At 40.0% G+C, this 27,853-nt stretch overlaps 1 protein-coding gene across 1 annotated transcript in view; it reads right to left on the reverse strand.

Moving 5' to 3' along the window:
* Frk (fyn related Src family tyrosine kinase) overlaps positions 1-27,853 on the reverse strand; it is a 110,544-nt gene that overhangs the window by 15,130 nt on the left and 67,561 nt on the right. The window contains exons 3-5 of the mRNA XM_075945529.1: positions 11,803-11,966; positions 10,578-10,746; positions 4,657-4,815 (exon numbers count right to left, since the gene is read on the reverse strand). Of these exons, the coding sequence (XP_075801644.1) occupies positions 4,657-4,815; positions 10,578-10,746; positions 11,803-11,966 (492 nt within the window). The remainder of the gene's footprint in view (positions 1-4,656; positions 4,816-10,577; positions 10,747-11,802; positions 11,967-27,853) is intronic.

Genomic DNA, 27,853 nt, shown 5'->3' on the forward strand with positions numbered 1-27,853 from the left:
TTGATCCAGCCTATTTGGTGTTCTGTATGCTTCTTGAACCTTAATAGGTACATCCTTCTTCAGGTTGGCTAAGTTTTCTTCTATAATTTTATTAAATATATTTTCTGGACCGTTGAGCTGCACTTCTTCTCCTTCTTCTATTCCAATTATTCTTAGGTTTGGTCTTTTTATTGTGTCCCATATTTCCTGAATGTTTTGTGATGAGAGTTTGTTGGACTTGCTGTTTTCTTTGATCAGTGCGTTTATTTTCTCTATGTTATCCTCAGAATCTGAGATTCTTTCTTCTATCTCTTGTATTCTGCTGGTTATGCTTGTTTCTGTAGTCTCTATTCGTTTACCTAGATTTTCCATGTCCAGCCGGCCCTCTGTTTGTGTTTTCTTCTTTGCCTCCATTTCAGTTTTCAAGTCATGAACTGTTTCCATTATCTGCTTGATTGTTTTTCCTTGCTTTCCTAGGGTATCATTCACTGATTTACTCAATTCCTCGAACTTTCTGTTATACTTCTCATCCATTTCTATAAGTGCGTTTTTTATATGCTGTTTAAGGGTGTCAATCACTTTCATGAAGTCAGTTTTTTCTACTTCTTCTTGATTAAGGTGTTCATGTCCTCCTGTTGTGAGGTCGCTGGCTTCTGGTGGTTTCGTGTTGTTTTTCAGATTGTTGGGTGAATTCTTGCATTGGCGTCTCCCCATCTCTTCCTCCCAATATTCTCCTATGGATCTTCTTTTACAGGATCAGGTCTTCTTGCCCACTGATGTACCTTCCCAGTGATGTCACTCTCCAGTTTTGTTTCTCCTGGTGTCCAGATCGGATCTCCTTGCTGCTTGGTTAGCTCGCAAACAAAGGGCCCACCCTGCTTACTGCAGGCAGGCTATGGAGACAAAGGAGCTACCGCCTTCCCCTTTGCCCTCAGCTTTTGGTTAGGTCCCAGCGCCCAAGCAGGTTGAGCAGGGAGGTGCTATGCCGCCAAAGAAGGGAGGGAGGGAGGTAGGGAGGGAGACAGGGGGTGGGGGGATCTGGATGTAAGCTGGGATGGGATAGGAAGAGAGAGGAGGTATGGGCAGTATAGCCCCTGTAGGATGACCAGGAAGTGTAGGCAGGCTGTTCCCGGGTGCCGCAGCACTCACTCACCACAATGATGTTTCACTAGGTGCCCAGATCGAAACTCCGTGCTGCTTGGTTAGCTTGCAAACAAAGGGCCCACCCTGCTTGCTGCAGGCAGGCTATGGGGACAAAGGAGCTACCGTGCTCCCCTTTGCCCCGCCTCCCCATCTTCCATTTCAGTGCTGTTATGCGACACTGTCACACAAGAGAAATGCTGTCACATTGTCATTGTGTGAATGTGTAGTCTTCATCCTCCCCTTCCTTTGATTAAACATGCAAGCTAAGAATGAGAATGTTCGTGTGTTTAGAGTTTTTTTAATGAGCCAGGTAAAAAATGGAGTTCTGAAATATATTCTTCTACAACAGTGATTCCTTCCTCCTTTACGCTGATGGTCGTTTTCTCATACGAAGATGCAAGTGTGCCACTACTCTCTTGTGTAAAAGCTTTTAATTTTGATTTCTTTCATTACTATGTTTTTCAAGATATCTTATTGATATGGAATTTGATAATTTAAGATATTCTCTTTTCCATAAAGTATATTTAATTAAAATGGTGTATATTTTAAAAATAACAACTATGAGTAAGATAAATATGTATATATAAATATAAATACACTCAATGCTAAAGTATTTTAATTGGCTGCACCCATTTTGAATAAAGTTATTACCAAAACAAATCAGCTAAGATTAGAGACTACAAAGATTGTTATATAGAAAAAAATATGCATGTTTTTCCAAACATAGTTTACACTGTGATCCTATTACAGATGGCATGGGAAGTTTTCACCCACAATCCCAATACTGCAAGACTGGCTAATATGCTTTTCTATTGGGAAGAATCACCTGGCCTAAGAATCACCTAAGGTCACAGGACTTCCATAACCTCCATGCATCAAAACTACTGCAAAGTTCGCAAACCTGCAGTAGTTTCCATCTTCAGAAGGAAATCTATTACACACGATCACTAAAGAGTCTTTTGGCTCATCAAGAGAAGCAAAATCCATTCAAGCTTATTTTATTGAGCTTTTACCTCTTTATTGGTAAAGACTTAGATGTAATAAATATACATCTACAAAATACCTTTGAACATGAAGGCCTTAGTAAATTTGCCCCTGGTGAACTAGTCCAGAAGACAAGATTCATAACCCTTAGTAAACCACATCAACAGGCATAAGAGATTCTTGAAGTCTGAATTTTAAGTGTACCAACTAGAGCTTTCCAGTTGGTGCCTCAGCCTCAAAGCTAGCTGATCAACCTTATTAGTTTACAGGTGACCTCAACATAAGTCTTCAGTCACCCTGTGTTAGAAAACACGCCCCTGTGCATCAGACATTGCTCCAACACTGAAATGGAGACAGTCCTTGGCGGTTATGTGTAGGAGACACTGCACATAAGCTACATAAACAAATCAGTAATGTGCTCAGATGATTAACAACTATGGATTTAAAGCAGAAGCAGGGAAGAATAACATAAAGAGCCAAGAGAGAAGTTGGGTTTCAGGACCTAACAGTTGGACAGCCAACACTTCACTTAAATGGAAATGACTGTGCATACTTCCAGGAACAGAAAAGCAAGCATGGTCTAGTCCCATCCCCTGGAGGAACAGGCAGAGTACTTCCTGTGCACTTCCCCCAGGCAGCCATGTCCACCCACACTGGAATCCAGACTTCAGTCCTGGCCACTTAAGGGTCACAGCCCAGCGAGCCTCCCCCAGTGAGTAACACTCCTCCTGCACAGCCCCAGCCCCTACCACCTGAGAACCATCATAAGATTTGTATACCTCCCACAAGAAGCACCAACTACTCCCACTATGATTTAGCCCCTGCCACCTAAGGACCAGCTACATAATGGCACAAGCCTTCTATAGACTCCTGAATGTCTGCAGCAAGCACCTGCTACTTCTCTGGAAGGTCTGTTGCTTGCTATGTTCAGAAGCTGCAGCCAACCCTTGCTGAGCTAGCACTACTTCTGATACCTTACTTGCCTGTCACCTGAATGGCCCTGGGACTGATTCTCGGGCACCATTCAACTGGCCCATAACCTGACAAGTTTGGGCAAGAGCAAACAGGAATCTAAACAGTTACTCAACAAAGTGGGACAGATACACACACCAAAAAACAATACCAACAACCTAACTCCAAGTGCCCAGGTCCTACCCCAAAATAGAATGTGAAAAATTAACAAGATATGTCTTCTGAAAATCGGTTCTACCCCAGTAGTGTTCCCCGGGAAAACAACTCACATGATACACATGACAATGATTTAGAAATAACAATCATAAATATGTTCAAGGAGATCAAGGGGCTATGGATGAACACGGGCATTTAAACACTGAGAATAGGTGACAGTTATAGGAAAATAAACTACAGGAAGAAAACATCTTAGAGGAAATCTCGTTTGCTGCAAAGTCACAGAATGAGATGAATCAAAAAGAAAAGATAAGGGAGACAAAATAAATTAAATATTTAAGTAGGCCTAAATACTGGGAATGCACAATTCCACCTAATGTGGCTGTTATAAGCGACATTTGCAAAGTACTTTCTTGGATATGACAGAGAATTGTTCTTTTGCTCTGTTCTAGGAATAAGACAGCAGGCATCAGAGGCTGAAGCTGATTCTTCTGTAGTGGGCCCGCATTCTGAAGCTGCTAACTTTGGTGAGTGCATGCAAGGGAGCTGAGAATATTCTGTGTTTCACAGCACTGTGTAAGACACCTCATGATCTCTGTTCTCTTCTTGTTTCGCAATTTAGAATTCCCAGTTTCTCAAGTTCCTCTTGAAAGCAGAGGGTGCTCTTATCTTCCTGAGTCCTTGGTTCCACCGTTCTCACCTGCTCATAACCCTATCAATTTTACTGTGATATTGCAAAAAGTCAGAGGGAAGTCTCTGTTTTAAAGGCATAAATTATTCTTTCAGTACTTTTGAACAACTTGTTTCAACACTTACTATTTTATTTTTTATTGAATTATTTGTTAGTGATAAACATTGTGAAGCCCTTTTCTATGACTGTAGAAATCAAATGGAACAATACAACAGTACTATATTTCTTATTTTTAACCTGAAAATACTAATGGTGACTAGCCCTAGATGTAGTTTCAGACACACACACACACACACAACACACACACACACTCACACACACACATACAAACTTAAGAACAAAAAGCCTAGGGTACCTTTCTCCAAAGCAACCCATGTCCACAAACTCTTCTCTACAGAAAATGTTGGTCCTTGACTAATAATATTCAATTAGTTGGTTGAAGCAAATACACAAAATATCCATTCACCAGTTTCCCCCACTATACGTAACACTCTGATATATCTATTGTGAACGATTTCATCCTTCACTCGAATAGTTTTCTCTCTTTTGAATACACAGAACATATTCCATTACATTGTAGTTGAGCTGGTCAATGTTACAACATTCATCCTTATAGATAAACACATTGTAAACATCCTTTGGGTTATAGACGGCTTGCTAAATTGACATTTATGGGACACTAGCTAAACTAAATTCCTCCTTTTCTTCCCTTTATTAAATCTTCAGCTTACTTTGGAGATATTCCTGTAGACTTCCATTTTTCATCAACTCTGTAATAATATAAATTGGATCTTCTAAAGTGCAAACAGCATAGAGCTGGATAAGCTTTGGGTGTCTCAGGCTCTTCATTATCTGTGCCTCCCTCAGGAAGTCATTTGGGTCCATTGAACCTGAAACAAGAAGAGGAAGAAATCACTTTATGCCATTGAGGCCTTCCTATCCCCACAGCAGCCTGGTGGGTATCACCAAGGTTGCCTCCTGCCTCTTGGTAATATGAGGACATCAATGTCACAAATCTTCAGAGTTATCAGAGAATGGAATCAGTTCAGCCAGGGCAACCTAATTACTCCATGCACCATTGTGTCAGGGGTTTGCAGTTTATGTGCTATGATGTGTAGGTGAAGAGCAAGTGGAGTCAGGTCCATATGAAAAATGAGAAGACAGAGACACACTGACAGTGTAATTGACGGCATGAGGCGGGCATCTTCACAGGAAGAACGAGTGCCTATTAACACAAACACAGGCAGATGTAAGAATGCTTAATTACTCCAGGCAGGGCACTTGGTTTCAGATTCAGAGAAGACTGCACTGTCCTTGGTGTTCACTGTCCTCTCTGGGGAGAGGTGGAAAACACCTTAATACCATGACTTTGCCATATCCCATTTTGGAGTATGTCATTGTGAAAACATAAGGTACAAGCCAAGTAAGAAATATGTGTGGAGATTTCTAAAAGTGAACAGTTGTATTTTATCAGCTTCTATCTTTAGTGTGAAACTGATACCCAAACTTTTCTCTTGCATTATCCAGAGCCCTAAAGGTTTGAGGGCCTAGAGCCTCCTTTGAAAACACATTAACAGTTAAATTGATTTTGAATGACCCAACTCTAACTCATGCACAATGTATTAAGGAGTTAATATCAAATAAAATGGAGAAGGAAAGATGCCTGGAGTTTGCATTTCAACAGTCATTTTTAATTCTCTGATTTTTAAGCTATAACATTCCAGAAGTATTACTACAACTGATCACACCTTGATATCCACTCAGGACATCATTCCACTCATCATCTGCACCAGACAAAGATGTCATGATTGACATCTGAGGCCAGGCATAGATACATTTTGTAATGTACGTACTGGAAGGGTTGCACTGTGACTTGTTTGTAAATATGATGTTATTTCAGACCATGCAGTGAAACAGTCTACTCTTCCAAAGTCTAGTCAGCATCCAGGCTCAAACTTGAACTCTGAAACAATGTCAGCTCTACTATTAACTCACTTTGTAGTCTTAAGCAGGTTGGCTGATCTCTCTAAACTTCAGAATAGCAGCGCCCAGCACAGTTGAACCCAATAGCTGCTGTAGTAACAGCAGTAGCTGCTGCTGTTGATGATAATGATGACGATGATGGTAGTGATGGTTTTACATACTCTTGGCAAAACCAAACACATCAACTATATTTATTGTTGGCTGAGGAGAAGAGGAAAGGTTTTAAAGAGGAATAGAAAAGAATCTGTTCTCGTCTTATCACATATTTCTGAACTACCTCAATGTCAGCATTACCACTGATCAAGAAGATTAAAATGTGGAATCATAGTAGAAAATGTAGCTCAGAATAAAAGAGACACATATGTCATAACAAATCACTTTGTTCTCAGTGGTTAAAAATAACCTATATCAAATATATAGATACAGTATGAACCTCTCTTCAAAAAAATTAAGAAAAACATATCTGACTTGCGAAGGGTCAAGTGACAGCAGCGGTTATAATCATCATTTAGACAGTTTCTGCAGAACATCTAGACCATTCCCAAGTCAGACTATCTAAAGGAGCTGAAGTTGCTGCATTCTGGAAGCTGCTGCAGCCAAGGGTTGCTAAGATCACTCCTTCATGGCCAGGCTTGCTATAGCTGACCAGAAATGGAGTCAGGGAATCTCAATCCCAAGTCAGCTAGTAATGCAACATTAAATATTAATTTTTTGCCTGTCAAAGCCAGCGTGGGAGTTGATTTCAGGCTCATCTTTATTGCGTGGTAGTCTGCTAAGCAATAAGTAGCTGCTAAGATTGATTAATGGCCCCAGTAAAGTGAAGACATTTAACCAATCGCCAAAGCTGTTTGCTGCTATTACACTGTAAATCAATAATAATTATTCCTGTTGGGGAACAAACTATCGTGGCTGTTCTTGGCATAAGAAATATGACTTTTGTTGTTACTGCTCTCTTTTAACCTCAAGAAAGCCTTCTGTAGAGGGCAAGGTTAGGAGGCATAACTTGCTGTTTACCTTTGGAAAAGAATAATTAGACTAGACAATAAAGGTTAGATCTCAGTTGCCAACAAGATTGGCATTGAGAAGGACATGTGCATGGTGACTCTGAAAGTATAAATGTTAGAATAGGTGTCCCTACTGACAGCCATTGGGTGCCATCTAGCCATGTACCAGTGTCTCTCGGATGTTTCACCTTGCAGAAGTGAACGCTGGAAATGGATTCTTTGTGTTCAAGCCTGAGCTTTGAGAGCAGCGTCTGTCAGCAGCTGGAAGATAGCACTTTGTTAAGAACTTCTGCCTAACCCTTGTGCCCACTGACTTAATCTGTCCTCCTTAAACTCGACCCAGAGGACCTGTTATGATTCCCAAATCCCAATGAGGAACTGTAGATAGTTTAGTGAACTGTGCAGAGGCATAGAGGGACAGAGGGACATAGCCAAGTTTGAACTCAGGTTACTTAACCCCAAAGTTCTTACTCTTATCTGTTACACCATCACACCCCAACATTGTCAGTTCACATCACCCTTACTATCATAGTTGGTTTTCTTCACAATGCCCCATGCCACAACCAATATTTAACACTTAATTTGATTGTCAAGTTAGATCCAAATAACTGCAAGTTATTTTCATAGGAAGCTGATAGCTATCTGAGATAGTGATGCAGGGGAATGAAAAGGAAAAGGGCAATCTATATTTCATTCTTAACTACAATTACTTTCTAAAGCGGCACAATCAACATAGGATACAACATAACTTCTTCTTCTTTTTTTTTTTTTCGAGACAGGGTTTCTCTGGTTTTGGAGCCTTCCTGGAACTAGCTCTTGGAGACCAGGCTGGTCTCGAAACAACATAACTTCTTAAATCTTACAATAAGATTGGGTAATGTTACCCTCGTGCCTCAGTCCATGTTCATTTTTGTGTGGATTTTGCATTGGAAGATGGCAGTCATCAAAACCCAGCATACAGAAATAAAACTGGAACTAAGTTTCCTCTACTTGTTAGTTTTCAGAGTCTTGGGGATGGGAGAGGGTGCTGCAGCGCAGGCTGCTAGGGGAAAGAAGCTATAGACTCAGTGTGCTACAATGCTGGGCTGCCAGGTAAGATGTGCCCACTACTGCAATAGTGGCCAGATTACTATGAGGATAATAAGATGCTCTTTAAAATTAGATTTGAGGCTGTCTCCATGGGAGAAAATCCATGGCTGTACTGGGTACTGGGTCATAGCCCTAGAGAGGAACCTACTGCTCTTGTTTACTAAACGAACATGCTGTCAGATTGCCTTCTAAATATTTACATTTGTGTCCCTAGATTAGTGCTGCTCTTAGATGCAGGGAAGCTTCTTCTTGCAGAGACTCATAGAATGTCAAAGGACTGAGAATTAGTGACTGTTGAGAGGTCACACCTAAACAGGACATCCATATTACCCTCCACACCAAGGCTCAGGGAGATTCGAGAAGAGGAAAGAAAGAGTGGATGGAGGCAGGAACCCTGTGAACCACTGCCTTATAAACATGGCTTGGCTGTTGCCTCACCCATGAACTCACAGTGACTATGGATACCTGTTTAAGACCTGCTCATGATTGGGCCTCTCAATATTCTATTATGTATGGAAAAGTTCACAAAGCTCCACCTCTTCCTGGGGAGCTACTACTGGCTTCTTGAGGAGAAAGAATCATTTTCTTCAGTGGTGTAACCACTGGTACGTTCCCGTGTTCCAGGAAATATCACCCTTACCAGTACTTTTGCTAACAATCCTGATTAAATGAGGCTGACCATCACACACAGATACCAAAACATACACACACACACAAAAGACTTGAAACTAGGAGAGGTGCTTGTGGAAAGAAGAAATGATTCAATGGGAGTAAAGAGGGAAATAAGAACTTAATGGAGGATGTGAATAAGATAAAAAATACTTTATGTACATGTATGAAATTACCAAAGAATATACCAAAAAAATGTTGTTTCACAAAAATGTAGTGTCAACAAAAGGAATATAACATTATCAAAAGCTGAAACTGAATTTCATAAATGCAACAATTTAGTGTTATATTCAAGATGTTACTTCAAATGTCCCTCAGCTTCTCTGGTCAGTTACTTGGAGTTCTGCAAAGTGTCTTGGCACACAACTGGGGAAGCATGGCACTATACGAACTACCATCTGAGAAATGCCAAATGTTCGTGTCTAGCCACAAGGAGGCCTTTAAAGTTTTAAGCACTGTGGAATAGGCTATAGTGGAGGTCCACAGGGCACTGTAGTCTAGCCAGTAATTAGGATCCTTGCAGTGCTATTAGAGGTAGATATGAGGTGGCCAGAGCCTCATGTTGTTCTTCCACAGAATGTCACTTCTATGGAGTGTGATACAACAATAACAAACATGGGTCAGAATTTCTACCATTTACTCATGTTATAGTAACAATAACAATATATTTTTTTCATAATTGGCTTTGAACCAGGCATTATACAATGTGTCTCTGCTAATGACCCAATTTAATTTTTGTAATAACTTTCTTAGAGTGGCCTTAGCACTATCTTAGCATTATAAAAAGAGAAAAGAAAAGAGCACCTGCGTGACTAAATATTGATCTTAGGGTATTCTCATTGCACTGCAGGGAAAGTAAAGGTGGAAGAAAAAGATGGTTTCTACATTTTCAAATATGAGGTCTTCTAAACCGTGCATAGAAGCAAATGCATGTAATCCAAGCACTCCTGAGGCAGAGGCAAGCATATTTCTGAGTTTGAGGTCAGCCTGGCCTACAGAGTAAATTCCAGGAAGTCAGAGCTACAAAGAGAAATGCAGTATCAAAAAAAATTTTAAGGTCTTTTAGATGAACCATTTATATTTTGTCCTTAATCATGTACAGTTAATCTTTAATAAAAAGTTCTTCTTTGAATAACACTGCTTTTCATCTGATTGTGTATATACATGTATATCCCTATGCATGTGTGTGTGTGTGTGTGTGTGTGTGTGTGTGTAAGTTGGAGGCCAATATCAAGTGCATTCTTCTGTCACTCACACCTTGTTTTGTGAAACAAAACTTTCAGTGAACCTTGAGTTCACAGATTCAGCTAGACTGGCTGGCCACCAAGCTCCAAGTGTCCTAATATGTCCACCTACCTTGTGTACTGCCATGCCTGGCTTTACCCATGGTTACTGAGGGTGAAACTAAGGTTCTCATGCTTGTGTGACAGGTACTTCATCAACTGAGCAGTCTCCCACCACCACATCCTGCTTGTAAAGTATGTCTAGTCAGAGATAAAATAAAATAAAATAAAATAAAATAAAATAAAATAAAATAAAAAAGGAAGATGAACTCCTAACTTTTCAAAAGACATACACTGTCAGGGTCTTAAGATGGAGGTGTTTTAAGCTTCAGTAGCATGAGAGCATGCCCTTGCCTTCCTATTTAAAAGCTATCTATACGTTATAGTCGCCTAAGGTAGACTAATGACAGCATCTGCTTGCTGTCAGCACCGGCTGTCCTACGAAGTCTGTGGCATTTGCCAATGGGAATATCTCTCTCCCTCCCTCCCTCCCTCCCTCCCTCCCTCTCTCTCTCTCTCTCTCTCTCTCTCTCTCTCTCTCTCTCTCTCTCTCTCTCTCTCACACACACACACACACACACACACACATCAGTGTATGCCATTTACTCTTTGATATTCTCATACCTGGTTTTAATGTTTTTACAGCCACTGGAGTGGTATTATTCCACAGGCCTTCCCAAACTTCTCCAAACTGGCCAGATCCCAGTCGCTTCAGAAGCTGTATGGAGTTGCGGTCTATCTCCCAATGGTCCACAGTTTTATACGACAAATCAAAAGGAGTTGGGACCTGTACCTGTTTCAGAGAACAATGGGAATACTTGTCAAAACAAAAGATAAGGGACTGACTTAAAGGGTTAAGAGACTTCTCACGCAGTGTGATGACATGAGCTTGACTTGAATGCCTGTAGAGGTCTAAGGAGAGAAATGACTACACACAACTGTCTTCTGACCGCTGTAGGTACACTATCGTACTTAAAGTGTGTGTGTGAGAGAGAGAGAGCATACGTGTGCACACACACACACAAATGCACCAAATATAGAGAACATTTGGATTGAAAACTGTAGCTTTGGTTTTGGAATTTTAAAGAAAAATACTGATTCTAAAAACAAAACAAGGTAAATTAAAATCTGTACTGTTGACTCTTTAAACCAATCCTCTCTCCTATCCTACGGCCCTATGTCCATCCACCCCATGAGCACCCAGTTTCCTCCTCACAGGCGTCTGCCTCCCTGGAACGGCTCAGTGGGAAGCTGAGCTAGAAATGCTGCCGCCCTCCCCTGACTTCCCGCACACTGGCTGCAGTATTTATGATATACCTCAAATCTTTTTGCAAAGTGGAATCATCACTTTTCAAATCCATTTTTATCATTTCCTTTTTCCCATTCACTCATTTACTTTAGTTAATTAGTAATTTGGGGGCTCAGACTAGGCACCATTCAGGAAATAAAACTGGCAAGGTCTCGGAGCACTGTGATGGTTTCTGGGTAGTCACAGGAACACTGTGGATAGTAAAACTCACTGTCAGGCTTACAGAATGCATTATATATATCTCTATTATAACTATCAAAGGCTATCTAACAAAAGGGAATGAAACAAGTAAAGATAGTAAATGAATTGGCATGGCTTCCTGTAAAGTAAACAAACAAATTTCCTTTTAAAAAAATGAGGATGGATTAATAAAAAAAAAAAATTAAGGATGACTCACGGACCATAATTTCCTTGTTCCTGCTCTAAAGGAATCAAATGACTATTTTTTATGAACTGACAGCGAAGGACAAATGCTCAAATGTCTGAGAGGAAAATGCTAACTTTAAAGCTAAATAATGAACTTAGCTAAAATAATTTCACCTTTAAGCATGGTTTTTCCAGCTTGACACACAGGCCATCGCTTATTGTGGTGTAGTAGCTCACAAATTCATTCAAGGTTGAAAAGATTTTCCTTCTGGTAAGGAAAAAGCCACCTTCGTCCAGCCTTCTGATTCTGTAGTGTTTTACAACATTTCCATCTAAAACTGGAACACAAAGCAAACTCTGTCAACAAAGGTATCGCCCCGCCCAAACCATTTTGCAGCCATTTACCAATGTTTGGAAAGAAATTTTCACAAAACAGTATCTTTCAACTTCACCACAAAAAATATGAAATTTACAAATGACACACACCCAAAATTTGTGGTAGGGACATAGGGGCACTCAGAGATCAGACTGAAGGAGAAAGAGGGCAAAAACTAAAGAGTGAGATTAACCCTAAACTATTCCAAGCTTGGAAGGCTGGCACACATCCCTGAGGGAAGCCATAAAATTAGGTCTGTCATTCTAGCCACAGAAGGAAGAAAATTCCAATCTAGCTCAGAAATCATAACATCCAGAAGATGTGTTTTCTACACAAGGTATGTAGAAAAGCTCAACTCATCCTGGTCTTTTGCCCCCAGGAAATCTCATAATGGGAAGACCAAAATAGTGTAGAATGAGCCTTTGGTATAATGTCTTACAGTGTGTAAGGGATCCACAGTGCTACTTGGTGTGTAGCCATGCTTCACTGTGGACTGATAGCAGAAAGTCCCAGAACAATGCACAAGAGCGGCTCCACCGAGCCTAATGTGAATTATGTGTGCAACTCTCCAGCAGTCTTGTTTCATCAATGGACCAATCCTACCATCTGCAACAATGAACTGCATTGCTTTCTGATAATCTGAGTTCAAGGAAAGCATTGTTCTCTTGTTGGCCACTACCCACTGTCTCTTGCTAACATCACTCCAAGTTTCCCAGGAAGTCCCTGCTCCTGGAGATCATGAGATGCAGAAAGAACCCAAGCCTATCCTGAGCTCGGGAATGCCAAGTCAGAGAGAGCTATCAAGGAGTTTCAATTCTGGAACATATAAAGGAGCCCAGTGGTGTGGGAGGTCCTTCTGTCTATGTGTTGCTTTTATTAGTTGATGGATAAAGAAACTGCCTTGACCTTTTGATAGGGCAGAACTTAGGTAGGTGGGGAAGATGGAACTGAATGCTGGGAGGAAGGAGGTAAAGTCAGAGCCACCATGAAGCTGCTGCCAGAATAAGACATGCTGAATCTTTACTGGTAAGCCTCTGCCACAGATTAATACAGATTAATAGAAATGGAATAAATTAATAGAAGAGTTAGCCAATAAGAAGCTAGAGCTCATGGGTCAAGCAATGTTTTAATGAGTATGGTTTCAATGTAATTATTTCGGTTCTGGGCAGCCAGGACAAACAAGCGGCCAACCTCCTACAGCCCAGAAAGGCAAGATGGGTTTTGCAGTTACCATTTTTCTGGAATTGTTTCTGTTTTATTTTTGCTAAGGAGGTTTTGAACTATTGATATAATTTGTATGTCCATCAGGAAGGAAGCTGACCTGAAAGAAGACACCACCCAGTGGAAAGCAGTGTTGACTGAGAAAGTAAATCTTTGTCCTTGAAGTCAGCCACGCATGGCTTTTCAACCACAAAGGTAGGTCACTTTGGGCTGAAATTAATTTGAGTCAGGTTTTCTACAATTGTGTTCAAAACATTGACCGATACAATTGCTTCTTTCTTGCACTTCGGACAGGTGTTGACAACCATCGAGGAGAGAAACACATAGCTTTCCTGAGTTTCTTCTAAGTACAGAAGCTAGGCTTTGAATAAATAATCAAGTAGCAGCAACGTTCTCATGATAGGACAGAGGCATGGGGGTGTGCTGGAGGTATGCAGTGCCTAGAAGATTTGTTCAGAAAACAATTGGCTCACACAAGATCACCTTTCAGTTCAAAGGTTTAAATTCAAACATATCAAATGTTGTCAAGGAGGTGATATATCTTCTCAGACACACTGATGAAAGAGGAATTTTTACAGCCATTTTGGAAACTGCTACTATCTAAGAAAAGCAACCATAGTTATAATTAACTTCTAAGCATCATATCAATAAAAATGTGAATGTTTGGAACCAAAAAACATCATGTTGAGTATCACCCAGACCCAGAAAGACAATATCACATGTACTCACTCATAAGTGGTTTTTAAACATAAAACAAACAAAAACAAAACAAAAAGACAGCCCACAAATCACATTTCCAGAGAACCTAGACAACAATGAGGACTCTAAAAGAGACATACATAGATCTAATCTACACGGGAAGTAGAAAAAGACAAGATCTCCTAAGTAAAATGGGATCATGGGGACCTTGGGAGAGGGCTGAAGGGGAAGGGAGAGGAAAAGAAGGGAGCAGAGAAAAATGTAGAGCTCAATAAAAAAATAAAAGAAAAATGTGGATGTTCTCACCCAAGCACAGGTGTAAAAATTTTCTTGGTGCATCAAGAAGCAGCATTTGCTGCTTTTGCAGGACCAGAATTCAGTTCCCAGCAGCCCAAGTGGGCAGCTCACAACTGCTTCTAACAGCAGCTCCAGGGGTCCAATGCCTTCACCTACACCCGTGTGCATACACACACATAACTAAAAGTAACAAAAATAAATATTTTTAAAAGAGCCTATATCTCAAAATAATCCAAACAGCCTTCAACCAGTAATAGAATTAACTAAAAAAATATTGTTCATTTTCCCAGTAGAATACATACAAATTTATAATTAAAGAAATAAGAACTATATATTCAATATAAGCAAATATCACAAAAATAAAAAGTATGGTTCCATCCTGAAAAAGTCTAAAAACAAGGAAAATCCCTAAACGAGAAGTCAGAGTGGGAAATGAGGGTCAGCAAATTCCATCCTATGACCTGGTGTTGGTAACATAGATCTATTCTCTCTGACAAACTGATTTATTATTAATTATGTACTTTTATTATGTGTATCACACATTAATTTAAACGAAGTCAAGAAATGGTTATCTGTGCCTGTTCACATTCAAATATTCCAAACTACTGTGTTCTGGGCATGCTAAAATATCAAAGTCTGGAAATTTCACATAACAATGACCTAACTTTAACCTTAGATATAAAATTTCTCAGCAAAGTGCTTAGAGAACATTAATGTTATGCAAATAAATTTTGTGGTAAACACTGAGGGAAGCTGGTTACAAAACATCCTCGTTGGTCACTGAAGGAGCCGGCTTGGAGTGTAGGGTCTTCATTATAAGTCAAAATTAGAAGAGGGACAATGACACAAAATGAAACTGTAGGAACACAATACTAGAGCTGGAGCTAACCCCTCCTATACTACCATGACCGGCAGTGATGTCACCAACACAGTGGACCAGCACACTGACAGAGATGTCACCAACACAGTGGACCAGCGCACCTGACAGAGATGTCACCAACATGCAGACCAGCGCACCTGACAGAGATGTCACCAATACAGCAGGTCAGCGTAACTGACAGAGATGTCACCAATACAGCGGACCAGAGCAAATGACAGAGATGTCACCAACACAGTGGACCAGCACACTGACAGAGATGTCACCAACACAGTGGACCAGCGCACCTGACAGAGATGTCACCAACATGCAGACCAGCGCACCTGACAGAGATGTCACCAACACAGTGGACCAGCACACTGACAGAGATGTCACCAACACAGTGGACCAGCGCACCTGACAGAGATGTCACCAACATGCAGACCAGCGCACCTGACAGAGATGTCACCAATACAGCAGGTCAGCGTAACTGACAGAGATTTCACCAACATGCAGACCAGCGCACCTGACAGAGATGTCACCAACATGCAGACCAGCGCACCTGACAGAGATGTCACCAACATGCAGACCAGCGCACCTGACAGAGATGTCACCAACACAATGGACCAGCGCACCTGACAGAGATGTCACCAACATGCAGACCAGCGCACCTGACAGAGATGTCACCAACACAGTGGACCAGCGCACCTGACAGAGATGTCACCAACATGCAGACCAGCGCACCTGACAGAGATGTCACCAATACAGCAGACCAGAGCAAATGACAGAGATTTCACCAACACAACAGGTCAGCACAACTGACAAAGATGTCACCAACACAGCAGGTCAGTGCAACTGACAGTGAGTCACCAACATAGCAAGTCATCACAACAGACGGTGATGTCACCAACACAGCAGGTCAGCGCAACTGATGCTTGTTCATATGCTTTCCATTTTCTTCCTAACACACTTAAATTTGCATTCAGCAAGGACTGCATGACTGAGTCCCTATGTAAAACTCTGGAAAGTCTCTCTGCTCATTTTCATTTGTCATAAAGTTCTACTTTGTACTTAAACACAGTTTTCATTCCTTGATGTCCATCTGTGTCCCCTCCCACCTCACAGGTCTACTTCAGGCTGAAAGGCAAGTGGAGTGGGAGTGGCTGCATTTCTCTTATTCTAGTTGGAGCGCCTCCCTCCTCCACCTCCGGGAGCTCCAATGGTCAGGTTGCAGGGAGTGGAGAAGGAGAGAGTGAAGGAGGACCCTGGGTACCACATCAAGGATGATGGGCTTCACAGTTAACCCAGTGGCTCATTCCTTGAACCATTCTCCCATGTCCTCTGAATGTCACTCCCCTTCATGCTATCTCACTGCAGCAGCAGGGCAGGCATTCCTTAGGCATCCCAGAGTCCATAGGCTCTCACTTTCTTTGATCATCTCCTGAATGTGACCACCCATCTTTCAGGAAAATCCTATTTAGATGGAATTCCAAATTTCCTCTGGACCTATGGTCCCTGGAACCTTTATTCATGGAAGAGGATCATTTGTGTTTCTAAGAGAGTATTCTCAATGAATGAGGTGGTGCTTGTCTTAAGGGGGGCAGTAAGGACACAAGGCACTTCTAACCATGGGAACAGCCTGTGTTCACTTCTCAGCCTATGTTGGGAATCTGTGTTAGGAACTGCCAACTGTGCAGAACATGGAGAAGTTTCAGAGTAGCCTTTCGGAAGATCTGCCACTTGGTTTGGGATCTCCGTGTTCTCTGGAAAGAAAGGAAGAATGTATAAGGTGCCCCTAGCTATCCCCACAGCTAACATGCCCTCATCAAATCTCTCTTTCACTCTGGGGATCATTTTTCAAGCCAAAGGGCCCAAGAGCAGCAGTACCCATCTTTGTCTTTAGTCAATCCCTTTGTGAGGGCTGACTGGGAGTCTGACTTTTGAATTTTACTTCTATATTATCTGACAGCTTGTCAAAACTTCCATTATAAGAACATTCACTGAGTCACTCACTAGGGAAAGTTCTATTTTACATCATGGGGTGTCTCCCTCACAGGACTATCAGGTAGATTTCACTGTAAGTCATGAAGAAAAGTACAGCTAAGATTCAGATTTGGGACCTTGACCCAAAGATCCAATATATTTGAATAGTAGGAAGGTTTCTCAACCTTCCTACGGCAGTGATATTTTAATACAGTTCTTCGTGTTGTGATCCCCAACCATATAATTATTTCATTGCATCTTTATAACTGAAACTTTGCTACTGCTATGAATTATAATGCAAATATCTGATATACATGGTATTTGCTATGTGACTTCCCATAGAGGTCATGACCTACACATTGAGAACCACTGCTCCCATGCAGTATTCACCAGGCCCGTCCCTGCTTAGCTTCCAAGATCAGACGAGATCAGGCACGTTCAGGGTAGTATGGCCATAGACATTTCTCAGAAAACTAGGAAACAACCTACCTCAAGACCAGCAATACCACTTTTGGTTATGTACCCAAAGGATGCGCAATCGTACCACAAGGACATGTGCTCAACTATGTTCATAGCAGCATCGTTTGTCATAGCTAGAACCTGGCAACACTCTAAATGCCTCTCAAACTAAAAAATGGTTAAAGAAAATTTGGTATATTTACACAATGGAGTTCTACACAGCAGAAAAATAATGATATCTTGAAATTTGCATACAAATGGGTGGATCTAGAAAACAACATATTGAGTGAGGTTACCCAGACCCAGAAAAACAAATATCACATGTACTCACTCATAAGTGGCTTTTAGACATAAACCAAAAAAACCTAACCAGCCTACAATTCACAATCCCAGAGAATCTAGACAACAAAGAGGACCCTAAGAGAGATATATATAGATCTAATCTACATGGAAAATAGAAAAAGACAAGATCCCCAGAGTAAATTTGGAGCATGGGAATTATGGAAGAGGCTAGAAAGGAAAGGGGAGGAAGGGAGGGAAGTGTAAAAAGATATATACCTCAATAAAATTAATTTTTTTTAAAAAAAAGAGAGCCTCTGCTCTACTCCTATAGGTTTCAAATAGAAGATATAATTGTCTAAGTCCATGATAATGAAAGGGCATCATCTGAATTTGGAGAAACTTGCTTTCAATTCTTTTTATTAAAATACAAAAGGAAAGTGCACAATTAGCTCTCTTAAAAGGAATATCAGTATATTAAATTACAATTTTTAAGTGTATATTATACATCCTTATACCCAGATCTGTCAAATTACCAGTGCTACTGACTGACTCTTGGGTCAAGGTTAATTGTCCTGTATCATTGTCTCTGAGTAGAAAGCTTTTAATACCATGGAGAGCTTAGCTCATAATAGATTCCTGTATCTGGATTAAAAGGCTAACAAAAAAATCGAAAAGAGTTGTAAACAATACCACGTCAGTCCCAGTTCATTTCTCCACAGTGTAATAAAAAATATCAGAAGTGGAAGTAAAATATAAAGTATAGCTCCAATTTATAGAACTTATTGGCCTGCAAATTTAAGCTTTACCATCTATCAAAAAGGAAAGTGCATCAATTATAGCTATGATGTCTAGCAAATCAACAGATCTGTAGCTGGAAATGATGAAAAGCAATTCTTTTAATTTCCACTTTTAAGCAAGATGGACCATCTCATGGCTCCAAGTTGAAGTGGACTATGTGTACATTAAATGCAAATTTATAGATTTCTCTTTAACGGGCCACAAAAGATCGAAAGGTTTCCAAGCAAGAAATTTAAATCAATAGATACATAAAGACTTCAAATACTCTATTTTATTTTCTCAATCAAGGATGAAAATCACCATGATTGATACAGTTGAAACAATTTCTATTGATTATAAACAGAGCCTAAGAAAATATTTGCCAGATTGTTGTTAATACAGGTTTGAACTCTTAGCTAACATAACCAAATACTAATATTTGCTAGTACAGGTTTGAACTCTTAACTAACATAACCAGATACTAATATATGGCAATACAAGTACAATGAGAATAATTTTATTTCATCATATAAATCATCACTTCAAAAGAAGGAAGATCCAGATTAAAATTCAGTACAAGATGCATGCCAGTCCCCCTGGACCTTGATGTCATCAACACTGAATTAAACATAGACTTTAGAGACCTCCAGGCTCCCAGATGTCTCTGCATTCATCTTCAAATCTTTCTGAGGCCGGTTGCTTTCTCTCCCTGGATATGTGCTTTTTTGTTTTTTAGTAGTCTTTTTGTGTAACCTAATTCATATCTTAAACTTTTTGAACTCGAATGCCTTTTCCTATGAATGGCCTGACTGATGTCTCTCCCTCTAGACTCCATTTAAACCCCTCAGCAAGCCTGTCCTGCACACTCAAGCTCCTGGCTTGTGTCTGATAACCTGTGTAAACGCAGTGCTTTGTATCCCAGGAAAGGCATTCCCTTACGGGCAGAGTCTGTGCTGTGCATCTCACCTAGCAGAGTTTGAGACAGAGTGACGACTCACATAAACATTTCTGAAATGAACAATGTCATCAACCTGTGAATCTAAAGTGAAATATAAGTGACCGAGAGGTCTGATGCAAGCTTAAATGGGAAAGCACACACATACTTTCAGAATATGAGAAAACTTTGCTAGAATCTTATTATGTGTGCATGGGTGTGTGTTGTCTGTCTGTGTGTGCAGATGCATTGGCCAATGTGTGCACAGGTGGAGGGCCCAAGTCAATGGCGTATCTTCCTCTTTCCCTCTCCATCTTATTTTTGAGACAGTGTTGCTGAATATTAATTTGAGATGTGTTAGGTTTGTTTATGCTGCAGAATATTTTATAATGATGCAAAGATGTGTTACATTCTTTTATTCTGCATTTAACTCTGTGAAACTGTGTTACTTTGCCATCTAAAACACCTGATGGCCTAATAAAGAGCTGAATGGCCAATAGCAAGGCTGGAGAAATGATAGGCAGAGCTAGAAAGCAGAGAGAATAAATAGAAGGAGATGAAGAAGGAGCAAGAGAGATCATGGAGTGAGAAAAGAAGACGCCAGTCATCCAGCCATACAGTCACAAAGTGAGAGTGAAAGAAATCACTGAAGTAAGAAAAGGGAAAGCACAAAGGCAAAGGGTAGATGGGATAACTTAGGCTAAGAAAAGCTGACGAGAAACAGGCCAAGCAAAGGCTGGGCGTTTATAAGAAAGAATAAGACTCTGCGTATGATCTATTTGGGAGCTGGGTGGTGGGGTCCTCAAAAAAGAAAAGAGTAAAGAATGAAACAAACAACAACTTGATGTCTCTCACTGAGCCTGGAGTTTGTTGTTTCTGTTACATTGACCCGGGAGCAAAAAGGATCTCCCTGTATGTATCCTGCTCCACCCAGATACACACACACACACACACACACACACACACTGGGTGGGGAACAGATTCCACTGCCATCCCTGAGTTTTACACGGGTGCTAAGCATTGGAAACAGCACCTTCATACTCGTGCAGGGATCACGTTCCACGCTGCACTGGGACATCTTTTCAGCCCTGAAATCTTATTTTTAAAAGGAAAGAAAACAGACTAATAAAATGCCACTAAAAGAAAGTTATATTCAAGACAACATCTAATTTCGGGGTATTTGAAAATCATTGATGATGTATATTTATTCCTCTATTTTGAGGCAACATGGGCCATGTGACAACTCAGTGTGAACCTTAATTCAATCTGAGCAGAACTGAAAGACATATGCTATTTAAAATTCAGGCTACAGACCAACGTTGTAGCAGGGAAATTCAGTACATTGTAGTCAGAATGAAGGCACTTTTGATATTATATCATATATTCATATTCATGAGGAGTCAAAATGAATTAAGTATATATAACTGATTTCTATAAGTAATTTCAATTTGCTAGAGTTCCAACACTTACTAAATTTCATTCTAAATGACCATGAATCAGGGGTCTTAGAAATAGGGAGAAATTAATTTTATATTCCTTTTGTTTCCTATGATTTGTCTTATGGAATCTACTGTACTCTCAATTCTGGTGTCTATAAGTGGAGAATCATTCTTGTGTCCTTTTCAGTGTGCGTTGCCGTGGGTTCAAAAAATTAAGCACTCTAATAGGTGAACTGAGGAAAATATAAATAAGGCCAACTATAAAGTATAATGGAACCATCCATCAAAAGGTCAGTAGCATCATGATGGAGCAGAATGATTACAGATCCTGTGTTTACCGCTTTGCTCTCATCTGTGCTACTAGACCTGGGGGGAATGTGCACCTGTCAACTGATTAATCTACCAGAACATGTCTAAGAACTGGGGTCCACTGATGTATGAGAGGTACATGTATGAGAAGTATAGTGTAGGTTTGGTGACCGCTTAAAAAGTTTTATGTCTTTACCTTGCTACTGTGTGGACCACACCTCAGACTGCCCAGCTGCTCCCTTCCCCCTCAGAGCACCTGACTCAGGTGTGTGGGATATCCCTGTGATCTAGATCATTGTCAAGCCAGATTCATTGACGCGCAGTTGCTGACAGGTCCAGCTCCGTTCTGCCCTAGCAGTGTGGTCTTGTTTTACCCAGTCACAAACAGAAAACAAGGGTGGTCTCATTCTAAAGGAATGTTTGGGGGTTGAATAACTTAAAACTTACAAAGAATAATCTGCCCCAACTCCATCACACAGGTAACATGGTATTCGAATGTATCAAATAAGTATGAAAGCCAAGATATTCTAAAACTAGGTTTTTTAAAGATAGAAGCTCCAGAAATGAAATTTGGAGCAGAACATAGAAAGAGTATGGGGCACAAAGACATCTTGTCATTTCAGCGAAAAATACCAGCGTAGAAAGCTGTTTGTTGTTTTATAGATAAACGAATGGGTGATTGAGCAAATTCTTATTTTTCAGCCCATCTTCTGGCATCATGTGGGTGCAGCCTTATCCCTTCTGATGATAATAATCAGTTCCCACACTGAGTAAAACAATATGACTTCCTCGACTGAGCAGAGGATTGAAAATCAAGAACTCTCTGCCCTAATCTCATTCTGCCAATGATTTGTTCTCTGACCTTAGGCAAAGAATTTCATTTCAGTTTCCTTATCTATAAAATGAGAATAATGATCTTATCTCTATACCCCCACAGGGCTAGTTCTGGTGTCATTGTTCACAAAGAATGACAGATATTTGCAATGTGCAATGTATGGATACTGTATTACAGTATCAATAATATTAAATCGCCTTGTCAACATATGAGAGACACTTCTCGAGTCACGTTTTCTACCCTTTGCACAAGGATAGCTGCAAAACACAGTGGCTACCAAACAGATTTGATGGAAAGAAAAATGCTATTAATTCAAGGCGAAAGAATCCTGCACTTAGAAACTGTTTATTTAATTTGACTACAGAAGGCTTGTCTATGAATTTTCAAAACTATGCCAAAGGCAATCTTGATTACTCTCCCTGTAAGATTGCCTCAGAACTTAGGCTAAATTAGCTCTACAATAATAAGTAAATAGCATATAACTGAGTTATTGCGGTATATCTCCCATTAGACAGAAATCAAAATACACAGCCATTGCTCAGAGGACCTGAGTTTGGTTTTCAGAACCTATATTTGGTGACTCTCAGCTGCTTGTAACTCCAACTCCAGGCCATCTGACACCCACTCAAGGCCTCCGCCAATACTCCACGTGCGCGCACACAGACACACACACCCACACACACATACACACATAGACACATAGATCAAAATAAATTTAAAAATAAAAATCACGTTCATTGTATAGTGAATCCTTACTCTACAGAAAAGAGGGCTTGGGAATGGAAAAATATATTTGTCTTAAAATATTAAGTGGGATCATGTAAAATAATTTTTCTCTCTTTGGGGAAAAAAATTATCAACCAAGACTGATAGTGACAACAAGATTGTATTATGAATGTAACTTACTAGGTCCCCAAAACACACCTGTGCTAGGAATTCTCAGAATGGACTTTAATCCCGAAGTTGTCTGGCTCATCTGGTAGACTGAGTTGGGTGAAGATTCATTTTTAAAGCATCTTCATGAGGTGACCCAGAAAAGCTTGCTAAGAATGCTCTTTAAGGAAACAGGTAATCACTCAGACATCCAGGGACCCTCTAGGATTATTCTGGTCTATGGCCTTGCCTAGGTTGCTACTGATCTTCAAAGCCAGTGACCTAGTCAATTACATAGCCAATGACCAGTGCAGTCAAGCTCAGCTTCCTTTTCAAGATTGTGTAGCATAGAAATCATGATCCTGAGTCAACTCAGCTGTTCAAATGCTTATCACATGTTGAGCCTTATTCTCGAGGCCCCTGTAGACCAACCCCCTAACAGAAACAGCCCAATTTCCCGCTTAATTTTCTGGCTCCTCAATTTAGCTGACTCTTCTACTTTAGAAGAGAATGCTAGTTTTATTGTTTGTATATCTTGTGTCTAAAATAAATGAGTATCTTTTTAATTACCAATGTATAATTTAATATTCACTATTTAAGGTAATTTTAATGAAACTTATCTATTGCATAAAATGTCACATGACAGTAGCCTTTGTCGTGTCTGGTATGGCAATGAAACCCTCTACAAAGCAATGTGATTATTTCTCTTGGGATTCTGACACTTCACTTGGTATTATATCTACAATAAATCACCAGATATTAACATTCTTGCATTATATCACCCCAGTTTCCTGCAGAAACTCTTTCACTAGGTTAAGATGTGATAGGACATCATAGCAAATGCTTCTCCTTTTCAAAACTTACCCTAAGGAAATGATTCAAATATTGATATGCTTTTATGCAGTTATGTCTCTGCCTTGTTTCAAAAAGGGTCAAAGTTTTACATCTCAAAATAAAGCAAAATTTAAAATAAATGCATAGGGGCATAATATCTCTGTTGGTAAAGTCCTTGCCTAGCAAGCATAAGCCCTGGGTTCAATCTCTCTCACTGCCCCAAGATGAATAAAGAAATAAAGAGCATAATATTCCAATTACTAAAATAAATATGTAGGTGAAGGAAATGGGACAAACAAAAAAGAAATGCCACGCTGACTCTGGGAAGAAAGTTGGTGTGGTACCTTCAATAGTCCATCCACATCCGTCAGTGGCCCATCCACATCATCTTTCAGTGTCCCATCCACATCCTTCAGGGGCCCATTCACATCTTTCAGTGGCTCATCCACATCCTTCAGTGGACCATCCACATCCTTCAGTGAACCATCCACATCCTTCAGTGGACCATCCACATCCTTCAGGGGCCCATCCACATCTTTCAGTGGTCCATACACATCTTTCAGTGACCCATACACATCCTTCAGTGGCCCCCATCCACATCCTTCATTGGCCCCCATTCACATCCTTCAAGGGCCTATCCACATCCTTCAGTGGTCCCATCCATTCGTGAAATCTGGACCAGAGATCTCACTTTGTTCCTTTCATGCAGATTACACTAAAGGCAAAAACGCATCAGCTACATGATTCCCTAAAGTCTTAATAAACTATTAATCCAAAAGACAGACAGAGAGAGAATGAGCTAAATATTTCTGATATTAAAATGAGAAATCAGTTTCTAGTGCAGATCTCATAAAGCAAGCATGGAAAATATGACAATCAATAACATCAAAGACATCCTTAATAGTAAGTACAGCGACACACTACAGAGGAAGTTCTTATAAATTCTGTTATTGTGGACTATTTTGAAACCTGAAATCCAATAAAAGCATGTGTATGGGAAACCGAAACAACAGTTAGTCACCCCAAAGAGGAAAAGTAATATGAACGAGAATGTTGACTGCATCATTTTATAGGACTAGAAGGTTGTGAAATTGTAGTAAGTCTGGGAATTGAGACTTAGCTATAGAAACTGAATAACTGTAAAAGATATAGCGGGGGGAAGATATCTATGTACTGTAATAAGTGAAATAAATGGGATATACAATTAAGAGAAGATCATAATTACAAACATAAGGATACAGCTGGCAGCTCACATGTTCCAGAACCTCTCTACTGCTGAAGGAATCCAGCTGAGGTTTCTTGCGGAAATCATAATTGCATATGGACAAAGATGATTAAATTTGCCAACATGAAGATTACCCTTTGATTGGCAAATTCGTGGGTGTTTTAGTACATCTGTTTTTCATGTCAGCTATAATAACAGTACATAGCCTTTAAAATAAGAACATACACACAATGCTTCCAGACTCTTGGTTTTTTTTCTTTTTTAGAGAAACAATGTAAAAATTCATTGCCTAAAGCCAGTATCTATGTCTATTATTGTCTAGTGTGACATATAATGTTCTTTACAGAAAGAAACAATGAATCCATTTTTCTTTTACACTTAAAGTCATAACCCGTTTTCTCTTTAAAAAGCACAATATGTTTCCCTTTTCGTCTCATCTCCCAGAGACCCCCTGGCTAAACTGATTTCTAAATTCTTATAATTATCTCCCATTGGAGACTCAACAAGAGCCAGGTCTTGTTTCTTCTCCATTGATTTCATTCATATTTATCTGTATTTTAAACTGTTAAAGAACTATAGCTTAAATTTATGCTCTTTGGTAAGTCTTTGCACAAGTTAAATGATAAACAATTAAATGGCCCAGTACACTTACTAATGTCAGGAAGAATTTCTTCTGTACCACAGTGTACATCATTGTACTCAACAAATGGTTTTCTAATGAAGCAACTGCCTGGTGATTGAATGACGTGTTTATTTCTTTGTTTGTTTAGGATTTCTATTCGTGGAAGCTTTGACACTCCAAGGTATGAGTGAACCCTTAAAAAGACAACTTTAGCTAGACAAGTTTTGAAATTCTAGCATTCCATTAGAGATGAGACATTGGAGAAACAGAACCTAAAATGGGAAATAAATTTTTATTGAGTTAGTGGATTTTTAAATTTTTAATAGTGGAGGAAATGTCTAGATGCGTAAAGTAATGCCCAAATGTCTGGAGGAAAGTGTCAGTTGATTGCAGGGCTGGGATCCAAGTCTACCCTACAGCATCATCTACAAAGGTCAGCACAGGCAAAAAAAAATCCACCAACCGTCTACCACCCATGTCCTGAGTGAAGAAACTGCAGTAATGTAGGAACTTCCAGACTGTGTTACATGTTCCACAGCTCTCGGAGTGATTTCAGATCTCCCCCAGAACACTCAGAAAACCTTCCCCACGATGAGGAACTCAGGCTAATTCTTATTTGCCTTTAGAACTCAAATTTTATTGCTACTTATTCCCTCGTTCCTTGCCATGATTCAGAAACAGAATGAACATAAAAATGTTGAGGGAAACGCAATCAATGAACAGTAAGAAAAACAGTTGATCTCATTGATAAATGTTTCCATCCTTCGGGGTTTTGATATGAAATGTCCCCCAGCAACTCATGTATTAACACAACTGATTGGCAGGAGCACAATGTACAGAGGTGGAGACAAAGGGTATCAACTGAGCACTCTTTGAAACACTGCAACCATTTAATACCAGGATTCTACTCTTTGTTTAACATCTTCCGCCGCTGAAAAGCAGCCTTCATTCATCTTCTGTATTCTTTCCCAAAGCTCAAATAAAGCAGGTAAATGTTTAATGCAAAGGAAACAATCGGCTAAAGAGACAGCCTATAGAATGGGAAAAATTCCTGCCAACTGCACATCTGACAGGGAATTAATATTGAGAGTACATAAAAAAACTGAGCACCAAGTAAGCACATAATCCAGCCAATAAATGGACTAGTGAAATGTAAAAATAGCTCTCAAAGGATGGAATACAATATTTTCATGCCAATAAGCATGAAAAACAAAGTATTCAACCTTAAGCAGCCATCAGGAAAATAGAAATTAAAACTGTATTGAGATTTAATTTCACCCACTCAGAATAGCTATCATTAAGAAAACAAATAAGAACACATTAGTGAGCACAGAGGTAAAAGGCCACGTGCGATGCTGGTAGTAATGTCAGCTAGACCAGCCACTGGGGAGAGAAGGCATGCAAATGGGACTATCACACGACCAAAATTAACACTGCTGGGTGACTTACCGTAAGTCAACATATCACAGAAATATCTGTACATTGATGCTTACTACAGTTCTATTTCAGTTACACAGTCAGTCTATGTGTCTGCCAATGAGAAAAGGGTAAACAAGATGGGGCGTGTTCCATAACAGAGTTTTATTGAGTCGAAAAGAAGAATGAGGTTGTGTTGGAGTCAGGAAAACAGAAGCAATTCTACATTGTTTTGGTGAGTGAATGAGTCAGACTTGGGAAGGCAAATGTCACAGGTCTTTCTCACTGGCGGTTCAGGATTTTATAAGATACATAAAACCTTGTGTGTACACAAGGCCTGAAAGCAGAAATTAAAAAGTCTAGAGGTATGAAGGCAACTGACCAGAGCGAGGAGAGAGCAAACCAGGACAGCGGTATGGATAGGAATGTGGTCAATGTAGTTTATATACTTGTATGAAAACATCCTTTGAAATCCATTCTGGAGCCAGTATGTACCAACAAAAATTAATTCATATTTTCTTTTCTTTTGGGGGAGGGGGTCGAGACATGGTTTCTCTGTGTAGCTCTAGCTGTCCTAAAACTCATTTTGTAGACTAGACTATCTCCCTCAAAGATCTACCTGCCTCTGCCTCCTGAGTGCTGGAATCTAAGGCATGCACCACCATCTCCTGGCAAATCAGATTTTTTTATTCTCTAAGTTTCCTCTTAGCTGGATTTCCTCACAATCATTCTAAAAACTATACATTCAAGCTAGAGACATAGGGATGAAGGCTCAAGCTAAAGGCATG

This window comes from Microtus pennsylvanicus, chromosome 1 (genome assembly GCF_037038515.1).
Source record: "Microtus pennsylvanicus isolate mMicPen1 chromosome 1, mMicPen1.hap1, whole genome shotgun sequence".
Classification (NCBI taxonomy): Eukaryota; Metazoa; Chordata; class Mammalia; order Rodentia; family Cricetidae; genus Microtus; species Microtus pennsylvanicus.